The sequence below is a fragment of the Falco punctatus genome (assembly GCF_963210335.1).
Source record: "Falco punctatus genome assembly, contig: scaffold_23, whole genome shotgun sequence".
Classification (NCBI taxonomy): Eukaryota; Metazoa; Chordata; class Aves; order Falconiformes; family Falconidae; genus Falco; species Falco punctatus.
This window is the reverse complement of record NW_027660078.1, coordinates 2,156,727-2,167,596: the sequence shown is the minus strand read 5'-3', so window position 1 is coordinate 2,167,596 and position 10,870 is coordinate 2,156,727. Positions and strand designations below refer to the sequence as shown.

General features: G+C 50.8%; 2 protein-coding genes across 2 annotated transcripts in view; one reads left to right on the top strand and one right to left on the bottom strand.

The window, feature by feature from the left end:
- Positions 1-10,870, top strand: part of LOC308058079 (ankyrin repeat domain-containing protein 26-like) — a gene marked incomplete at its 3' end in the record, with an annotated part of 181,669 nt that overhangs the window by 14,629 nt on the left and 156,170 nt on the right. The window lies entirely within an intron of this gene.
- On the bottom strand, positions 877-7,457 carry LOC308058082 (vigilin-like; the record flags this gene model as incomplete). The annotated part of the gene is made up of 5 exons (XM_080412089.1): positions 6,416-7,457; positions 5,364-5,570; positions 5,042-5,149; positions 1,724-1,815; positions 877-982 (listed from the first exon to the last, which is right to left on the bottom strand). Exons 1-5 carry the CDS (start codon positions 6,542-6,544, stop codon positions 877-879), a joined length of 642 nt encoding a protein of 213 aa, XP_080268215.1. The 5' UTR covers positions 6,545-7,457.

The window sequence follows — 10,870 nt, the reverse complement described above, 5'->3', positions numbered from 1 at the left end:
GTTCACAGAGTAGCTTATTGCCTGAAACTTCATCCTTGAAGTCATGCTTCAGTATTAGAAATGTTAAAATGCAGTTTATTGCTGAAGTTTTTTTTGTAGATTCATTTCCCAATTGGCTCTTTATTCATGTTCCCTGTCATTCAGGAATCCAACACTGAGAGAGAAAAGGATCTGTTGTACAAGAATCAGTTACTACAAGATGAGATTGCTGTGCTAAGGCTAGAAATCAATCAAGTAAGACTTAGGCACCAGGAGGAAGAAGGAAAATCTTTAGAGGAAAATAAGACCTTGAAAGAAAAAAATGAAGCTCTCAAAAAGGAACTTAAACTGAACAAGGAAGCATTAACACAAACGGTTCTTCAGTACAATGCACAGCTGGACTTACTAAAGACAGAATCTGCAGTGCTGACTTCCAGACTTGAGCAGACAAACGAAAGCAAAGACAGACTAGAGACAGAAATCAAATCATTTCATTCCCGCCTGAATGCTGCTGTTCAAGAACTTGAACGTCATCGGTCATCAGAAAAGGATGCTGAACAAAGATTTCACAGAGAACGTGATGAATGGCATCGCTTGCAAGACAAGCTCCATCATGACCTCTCCGACACACAAGAAGCCAACAAGAGCTTGTCTCAGCAGCTGTGTAAAGCTGAAAGCAAAGCTAATAGGCTAGAAAATGAGCTTCACCAGTTGGAGCAAACCCTCAGAGAAAAAACTTTGCTTGTAGAAATGGCACAAAAAGAATTAAGTCAAGCCCAGCGTCAGGCAAAGGAATGTGATCGTGCTCAACAACTTGAGAAAGATCCAGTAAGCGAACTTGTAATAAAACAGGAGTCCTTGCAGGAGCGATTGGCCCAGCTCCAGAGTGAAAACCCTTTACTGCGTCAGCAGCTGGAAGATACACAGAGCAAGAGGATCATGAAAGAAGAAGTAGTGAATGATGTGCAGGACCGGTTTAATGATACTCTGAACAAACTCAGAGCTGATAGGGAAAAGCAAATTTATCTCATAGAAGAGCAAAACAAGGATTTAAATGCCAAGTGTACTGATTTAAGGGAACAAGTCTTCGAATACGAGACTGACAAAGTAGAAAGAGAGGTAAAGGATATGCTTAGAAAGAACAATTTAAAGTTTGTCCATTCTTGAAATTATTTTGTTTCTACAGTGTACCTGGTATGTTATGTGCATGGGACCAAAGAATACTGATTTGTTCTGGTTTGTTATGTTTCTCTCGGAATTGCGGAAGGTTTTGGCAAACGGGATGTTAGTCCTCAGATCTAAGCAGAGAGCAGAAAAAAGGTATCCAAGTCTAAGCTTTGATCAAGAAAGGTGATTCTTCTTACTTAGTTCATAAAATGTTGAAGAACTCCAAAAGATCAGATTCCTCCACAAGCCCCTGTGCACGCTAAAAATAGTTCATGCACTTAGTGCAGTGTTCAGAGTTTTGAGAGATGGACAGCAGTGTCTGGATACACCTGGGCTTCTTGACCTTCCTGAATTTTTTCAGCGCTTGATCTCGAAAAGCTTTTCTTCTCTCCTTTTCTCTTCTGGTGTGCTTTCAGCCTCTTCTCCAGAGACCTGTTTTCCCTTTCTGTTTCTTTGCTTTTCATTTTCCTGAAACGAAAGACCCTGCAAACCTTGATATTCCACAGTGTTATTAGAGAGGTAAAACCACGATCAACTGGAATCAGTTCTCATTTTAAACAAAGGGAGCTCATTTTACCTTCTTTCCTCTGAAAGGCTCATCAGCTGTTCCGGGTCTACCGAGGAGTCGGCTGTGCTCTCGGGGGTGGTTGGAGGCAAAGGTACAAGTGCCTGAACCGGAAAGGTTGAAGTTGAAAGGTGGCAAGACACCTGGAGTAGTAAGCTACCGTTTTCCAAATTGCTACCTTAGCTCCTCAAATAAGATCCCTTTGGTTGCTTTGCATTATCCATATTTTGCACGGTCGCAAGATAGGCTTCAGGAGCTCTGATGAATTGGGATGATGGGCTGCCCCTTCTTGCGGGCTGGGGCACCACAAACTGGAGGGGCCTTGGAGGGTAGGACAGACCCTTGCCAGCTTCGTTCTGCTGGGCTTGCTTCTGCCTTCCTGGGACACGGTTCTGCCGTTATCCCTTGGGCAGCATTATCCCATTCTGGGGCGTGAGCCTTTTATTTTTAAATCTGCGATTTTGTATTTGACTTCTTGTAGGTATTTAGATTGATTAAGCACATTCCCAATGCATCTGAGAAACAACCTTTCTGGTTTTTCTTCTCTATCATTAGAGGGTGGGAAAAGTCAAACAGACGAGATCTAATGGCAGGAGGAGGCACAGCAGCTGCTTGGCCCTATCAGAAACTACTGTCATACATGAGAAACGTGTCAGTGTTTCTTGGCCTGACATCCCTCTACTATTTCTGATTTCACCACCATAGCTGCCCCTGCTTCTTTGTAGAGGATGAACAGAGAGGGTGCTGTGTGCAAGAAGTCTTTTGCCTGGGGCTCTGCGTTTGCTTCACCTGCACGGCTCCTTTGATCTTCCAAACGCACCCATGGAACACAAAAGCACGTGCAGCAAAGTGACCTCGTGGAAGTGGACAACACCTAAACCAAAATCCACCAGCAGCACAATAAGGAATTGGACCAGAAGCCCCAGATTTTGAAAACCCTCAGCCCCTCCTCATACCTGTGCACCTGTCCACAGGTGCTGGCACCTCCTCAGCTGATGGAGGGGAGGGGCCGGCCACCTCCTCCCCAAAGATGTCCCCGCAGTTTTCAATCACAAACTGCACCAGCACGTTCCCCTGCACACATCAAAGCCTTGGCCTCAGCCTACGAGTTTTCTCCCTTTTGAGCCTCCCAGTTCTCCCTGCCATCCCCCTGGGGAGGGAGGGGAGGGAGCGAGCAGCTGTGTGTTGCACAGCTGGCGGCCCCGCTTGAACCACAGCAGCCTATGAGCAACAGTTAGCTGGTTGATGGTGAGAGTGCTCATCCTTCGTCCTCCATCAGGGTGCGGGCGTCTCCCGTATCACACTGGGACGCACAAAAGCCTCAGCAGTCCGGCTGCTGTTGGAGCTGCTGGAAAAGCTTTTTGGGCGAGCCGACCTATTTGTAGTGGCCAGCGTGGCAGTTTGCTTTATACCGTTGCCCTGAGCGTGGGCATCTGGAGAAACTGCCCATCAGTCAGTGTGCAGGGATGACGGCCGCAGGGGACAGCGAGCTGCAGGTGATGGTCAGCGGCGGCACCGTGTCTGCCTGCGTGTTGTCCCGGCTCTGAGCTAATGGCGCTGCTCCCCAGTGGAGCATCCATCGAGCCTGAGCACAGGCTGTGTCTTAGCCAGAATCCGAGCAGGAGCTGAGGGGACAGTGACACCTCCAGAGGTGCCATCCGGCCCCCACCTCCCTGTGTGACTGTGCTGTGAGTCATAAAGCTCAGCCGTGATGCCCACTGGCAAGGAGTCTGGGCCAAGGGATGATCCCAAAGTCCTCCCCTAGGACGCACCACCAAACAATATCTGCCCAGTCCCCAATTATCACATGGCAGACGTAGTCAGAAGAGAGGAAAGATCATTTTATTGAGGACAGCAGCTGCGGGCTGCGGGGGTGGCGGCTACCCAGGAGCCCCAGGGCTTCAGGCAGGAAAACAGCACCTGCAACAATAAGAGCCAGGAAGCACTGCTAAAGCCACAAAGCCAGGACGAGGCGTGACTTGGTTGCCCTTGCTTTGGGGAACGCTTTACAAAGTGCCTTGCCTCAGCACTCCCGCCCAAAGGACTGGTTCTCTTCATTTACTCCAGCAGCCTCGGCAGACAATAAAAGCCTTACACAAGCGGCCTGCCACAGCAAGAAAGGATCTTCCTGACTTGCCGTTCGGTTCTCAAATGTTACGTTACTGCCTGTGGAACAGGGTTTAATAGGCTGTATTCCCAAGGCCTCTGACTCCCCTTTACTGACCTGGGGCCCCGCGTTCGTGCTTTTCCCAAATGACATTCGTTCTAGTGTTTGGTCCACAGTTCCCCATTCTAATATCTAATAGTGCATTCCACCACTTCATACGTCGACTTTTCAATCGCTTCGTCCGTCTCTGGCCGGCCCCCTCGCGGGGAACACGGAAACGCAGATCGGGACCCCCCACTCACTTCACAGTTAAACTGTGTCTCTCACACACATCACACTTGCCGGGCAGCCCTCAGCCACACAGGCGGCATGTTACATACAACTCTAGGAATGCTGACAGTTTGCGTTAGCACACAAAGTACGTGTTTCAATGAACAATTGCCAAAAACCAAGTTCTAATTTTTTCTGGCCCTAAGCAGGGCCCTAAGCAGGGGCCCCTCTGCTCTGTTGCCCCTTCTTGCCCCAGTTTCTTACTGGAACTAGTAACTCCAGCTCATCAGTTCCTTGACCATGGCTTCAATCTGTTCCTGAGCCACATGCACATCTTCTGTAGGCCCTTCCAAAGTGATGTTATCCTCTCCTCCAGTGAATTTGATGCGAACCTTGAGGTGAAAGACAATGAATCTCTTAAGAATTTGCCAAGATCCAAGCCAGGCCAATACCCTTGGTCAGGCCTACACCATCGATCCCTGCCACTAAGAGATGCGCCTCTTCCCAAAAAGCCCAAACAAAATCCCCACAATTTCCCAAGTCAGTAACTTAACGATGTCAGCCATATGGCAGTGCCTAGAGCCCAAGGCTCTGGTGCTGTCCCGGTTTCTGCAAGGGCTTTGGAGAAGTTTACTCATCTAGCCTTTATCTAGATACCGTCTAACTCACCAGGGAGAAGCCTTGCCGCACTCAGCATTTCCAGGTATCCTGCTACATCAGTTCTCAAAACAGCACCACATAAAGCTTCCTTGGAAGGGCTCAACCCATGACAATAACATAGGATGAGCAGTGTTTGCAGCAGTAAAAGAGAGGGTTCCCTTGAACAGCAAAGATCTGTGTCATTTCCCCCTGGGTTTACCCACACTAGAATACACCTCTCTCTCCCGTGACGAGTGATCTGGACTAAACCTTTTTCTACGCCGGGGGTGCTAAGCTAACCAGCTCATCCATACCTTTGGCATCTGCTGAGTTATTTTGGCCAGGTTCTGTCCTTTCTTTCCAATAATGAAACGATGAAGCCAAGAGGGGGCAGAGACCGAGGAGACGGTAAAACTGTTGGCCTGAGAGACAGAAAAACAGAGAAGCTGTTTGATGGACAAACTGGAAGAGGCCTTCCCAACAATTCAGTTCCAATTCCCATGCTGCACCTCCGGTATTGACTTCTAAGCTGCACCTCTAATGGCCCAAGAGAGAGCACCCCCGCTACAGCCGTCAGTGCTCACAAATGTATCTTCATGGGACCTTCAAAGGAGGCCTAGCCCATCTTGTAAGTACCTTTGCAAAGACTTCAGTCAATGCTTGCCCCAGTTTTTCAGGCTCGCCTCGCAGTATCAGCGTCTCCGAGCTACTGTCAATGGGTGGGATCTCGACAGAGACTCCAGTCTTCTCCAAGATCTCCTGCAGGGAATTCCCCTTGGGGCCGATGACATACTTGTGCTGGGACTTCTTCACCTCCACTGCAATAGTAGTAGTCTTCTTTTTCTGTAGGGGCAGAGACACTGAGGCGTCAATCACAAGGGGGCGGGGAAGGACAAGAGCGACAGGAAGAGGCACAAGATGCAGTCAGACTCTGCACCCAGCAAAGAGCAAAGCCAAGCTGAGCACAGTGGCTCGGCAGTACCCTAGCACCCCTTGGGCCCCTGCCTACAGAAAGCCTTGTGCTCAAAAATTCACAGGGGAAGTACAAAACTAGCATGCTGTGTCAAGCTCCCTGGGACACGGCATGGAAGAGACCACACACACACACAGGCATGTCGTTGTCGTCCCCCCCGTCCCCCCGTTGGACAACAGGGTTCAACTCCCAGCCGTCTCCCAGGCAGTGCTGTGATGCAACACTGTGCAGGCTATAAGCCGATTGTTGAAATCCAGACCGGTACAAATACAGACCTAACCACGAGGAAAAACAGCCCAGCAACCCACAACAAGGATATTCACAGCAGCGTTGGCTGTGGGAAATAAACTGGAGTGACATTCGCTCTTCAGCAACTTCTACTTAGGTAGCAACTTTGATACTGTCAGCTGGCCACCGCTGTAGACTTCACACTTCTTTCCTTCCTTAGTAGCCCCGGTGTGAACAAGAGCCAGGGGAGCTCTTGGTGGCCTGCTAATTCCCACGGTACAGAAAAGCGAGAAATCTGTCACCTCCCGGATAGTATCAGCCCAGCTCCCACTCTGCCGAGTGAGGAAACGGTAGGATTCGGGGTCATGTACTGCAAGGGCTGCTGAGCCAGATGCAACGGAGGGATGCACAAAAGTAGAACAAGAAGGGAAGAGTGCCTAGGAGCAGGTGCCAGGGGAAGGTGGGAAGCTTTATGGACCATGCGTACCTTCTCCTCATAGATCTTCTTAACTCGAGCCACAGCCTGGGCTAGTCGCTCCTTTTCTCCGGTGAAGACTATCTCGGTCTTGTTGACACTGGGTGGAGGAATGTTGATGCGCGTCCCTGTGTCCTGCATGAGCTCCCTCACCAGCTTGTTGTAAGGGCCAGCAATGAAAGGGTGGTACACTTTCTCCACGTCCAGCCGCTCCACGGCACGCTTATCCTGGAAGAGCCCACAACAGACCTTGGTGGGAACTGCCCTCTATATTACAGTCTCTGCCAGGCACAGCTAAGTTCCCAGGGGTGTCCTGCCTGACACTCTGGCCCAAGCAACCTTCTCAGTTGGCGGGCTTGTAGATCTCCACCTCTTTCAATCTACAAATACGGTTGCTGCTGCTGCTCCTTGTTTACGATATTCACCCCTGTGATCTCCTGCCTTATCTCAGCTGGCACCTAAGACGCGTCGCTTCAACTATCAAATGCTTGTTTTGGCTTCAGAGATGGACAAAACGCAGCACAAGAAGTTTCAGGACCTGGCAGCGGTGCTCACACAGCCAGCGAGTGGCACAGCATACGTCTCCGTTCAGGCTAACGTTAGCCACTGACTGTAGCCACGGTGGCTGCAAACTCCGACTACACCACGGGGAAGCAAAATGGCTGAGCAGCCAATGCCATGAGAGAGATCACAGTACTGAGGTACCTGCTCAGCGGAGATAAGCAGGATCTCCTGCCGGGCCTTCTCAATCCCTTCTTTAGTGCCGCTGATCTTGATCTGGTTGCTGGGGTCATCTGGGCGGGGGACCTGCATTTTGGTTGCAGTTTTGAGCTTCAGGTCCTGCAGCTTCGCACCCTTCTTTCCAATGACAAAACGGTGGTGCTCCTTGGGGATGGCAACTGTTGCCGAAGCCTGCAGCAGAAGAACCAAGCATCTGTGAAAAGCCTTGCCTGCACTGGCAGATCCACAGGAACAGAGCCAGGGAAAGCAAGGTAGACGCTGCTCAGTGGTACTGCTCCTCAGAGCAAACACAACGCCTTCCCAGCGCACTCTGTCTGAGGGCTGACACTGTACCAGCTGATCTACAGCGCCTCCGTGCCAGGAGTATAGACCCCACCTTTCCCTCAAAACCCTTCTGTTTGCACAGGAGCGGTACCCTGAATTAGCAAAGGCCTTCCGACACAGACGAGGAGGTGCCTCTCCTCTAGTGTAAGACACCAGACAACAACTGTGATGACAGCGCACAGCTGGAGTTTATCTGAACTCTGACACCTGCTGCCAAGGCTACAGAGAACAAGACATACAGTATGACTCCTAGGAAAGAGAAATTCAACACCAGAAACCTACTGCAGGAGGCAGGCAGCTAGCAGATGCTCACCGCTACTTAAGTGCTAAGGTGTCTTCAAGTGTAGCACGTGCTGCTCCTGGGACTGCTTCTAGAAGGCCCCACATGCAAAAGGGGTCCTTCTCAATCTACCATTAAAGGGCTGGTCTATACGAGGGCTTCCTGACTTCTTCCCTTCTCACTGAGTTTGTACAGGTCTGGTAGCTGATGACTGCTATCGTGCTCCTGGTCCCTGTGATTAGGTAACCACTAACAGCAATCAGACAATGAACATTCAAGCTATAATGGAAAAATGAAAGATGAAGAAAAGATCACTCGGTGTGACTTTTCAGCTCTGTGTTCCTGTCCTGAAGCCAGCCAAGCCTAAGAGAAGCTGGAATACAGACACACCTTCCCGACCTGGGGCCAGGGCAGTAGGAGGTATATTTGAGAACAGTGGCTCACGGATCTGTGGCGGCATGACCTGAACTGATTTTTCAGATGCACATTGTGGATGTAGGGTTTTGTTCCTTTCTCTTTCCTCTGGCAGGGTATGACACAGGGGCTGAACAGCACTAAGCAGACATGGTATTAACATCGCATTACCTACCTTTGGCATTATACTTTAAAACACACTGCAACACCTGGCTGCGATACATCCTAACAAGAGCTACCACCTTGACTATGAGCTCAAGAACCTTAAGGTAAGAGATCAAAACCTAGAGGACTGAAGCAACCGAAACAACAGGGTTGTGGCTCCTTACCAGTGTGCCTTGAGCTACACAAGGCAGAACCCTGACCCGAAGCTTTTGGCTTTTGGCAGGACTTCCTTTTCTCTACTTTTCTTTCTCCCAGCCTTCCATGTTCTTCTCTGAAGGGCTTCAGGAAAAGCACAGTCCCGTTCTCACACACTACTAGCTTTGTGTGTGAGGCTCCTGCACCCCCTCCAGCACCAGCACCTCAGCACAAAGTCACTGGTTGCAACTCAAATGTTCCAGAGATCGCAGACTCCACGCTTCATGCAACACCACGGCCTGTAATTACCTTGGAACCCTATTTTAAGCCTCATTCCCATTCCAAATTGCCAATTGGGTGCTTTGAAAACGTATGGCAAAGCTGAATTAGTCATGTAACAACACACCTCTTTGGCTTACAAGCACACGGGCCCAAGGGTCTCAAAGCATTTGCGAGTCTTGGGGAAGAGCAAAGCTGAAGGCAGAAACAGTTAGATGCCCTCACCTGAGTCTGCAGTCGAGCGACAATCTGCTTCCGAGCCTTCGTGACTGCTTCCGGCTTGCCAGAGACCACGATCGAAAGGCCCTGGTCCTTTGCGAGAGACAGCTCCAGGTGAGCTCCCGTCTTCTGCATGATGTCAAGGCAGATCTTGGCCTGCTTGCTTTCTCCAAACCGATCCATGTCCTTGTATTTCCTCTCCTCCAGTGGCACATGGAACACCTGCTCAGCCACGGGACAGACACAAGCAGGGCACAGCAAGGTGTCAGTGTGCTTTTGATTGTCAGTGCCTCCCTCTGCAATCCTCCCTTCAGGCCTGTTCCAGCTGACTGTGCAACAGGGATGCAGAGCTTTGTCTGGGCAGTTTTCAACACATCCCTCCCCCTCCAGAGCTGTCCTAGCATTCAGCCGCAGTCTTCCTTGTGCCCCAGGGCAAAGGACAGCAAAGAGGCAGTTACTCTGGCACACTAAGGGATTTCATACTCCAGGGAAAGCTTCGCTTCACCTACTTTTTGGAGGGATGAAAAGGAGGGAGATAAGACACCCACTCCCACCAACCTGAGTGATGACAGAAGCCTTTATTGACCGGATTTTGCTCCAGGGCCCAGCAGGTTCCCGGGCAGCTTCCAAACATGGTGCTTTCTCAGGGAGCGCAGGGAAGGCTTCCTCGTAGGTGGGAGGATCCTTCTCTTCTTCCGAGTTTAAAGCTGTTACTGGGGTGAAGCAAACAAGGCCAATGAGATGCTCTCCCCACAGAAACGTCCCCATTCATAGGCAGTGCAACTCTATTGAGGCATCATCAAAGAGGGACAACAAAGGACTTGTGCACTACTATTCACCCTGCTACAGTTATGCTTGTGGAGAGCAGCCGAGTCTGGAGCTCAGCTGAGCTCAGCACAGCACAGACTGCAGTAGGTGCCGCTACGGATGCAGGAAGCAACCGTGCAAGTGAATGGTGGCAGCAAACACAGCACATTATCGCCAGCTTTGTTGAGAGGAGCTTCATCAGGGGACAACAGGCCAAGGAGAAAGAAATCAAAGGGACACAGCAAGGCTGTAGGTCAGAAGGGGACAAGACAGACACATGCCCAGGAAGAAGGCAGAGAGAAGCAGAAGCACTCTAGTTGGGGCAGAGTCCAGGGAAAGCCTGTAGCTTATGTTCGACTCAGCTGGGCACTGGGCTGTGCCAAGCGGGCCAGCTCGCAGCTGGAGAATGGGTGCCGAGACCCATCAGTGAGTCAGCCAATACGGTTATACCGACTTTCCCCAGCACCTGGCTGAGCAGAGGAGGAAGTGACAATCCAGCACACTGATCCCACGAGGCTCTCTTGCAGCCCAATGACCCCTGCTTGCACATGCCCTGCCCCACGGCTGACAGCGTTGCTAGCCAGAGCTCTGTGAAGATCTGAGGCTTGCCTCCGCCTGGCCCTGCACTGTGCAGCACCACCGATGTGCTCCTGTTGGTGGAAAGCCAGAGTCTGGCAGGCCGCCAGCCTAGGAATGGCGAACGCCGTGCCTGGACACTTAGCGGGAGCCGGAGGCATGGAGCGAGCTTGGCTAAGAGCAAGGAACCTTGCCTGCGCAGTCTCTATTTAGAGGCACATCACAGGAACTCAGCTGTGTCTTCTCACCTTTCACCTGCTGCTGCGTCAAGCCACTGCGGTGTTTGGCAAAGCTCTCCTGGCTCAAAACTGCCACCGAGCTCATCGTCGACTTCCCACGCACACACACAATCCGGGTATGCCACTGGAAGAGACAGAGGAGGCAACACTGTTACCAGCACCACTCAAGATGCACACAAGTCACTCCAGGAAGGCAAATGACGTGTTTCCTGAGCACTTTTCCAGCCGGCCTCTTGAGAAGCGCCTACAGGGCCAGTCTGCTGCCCTGTTCTCTTGCTGAACCACACA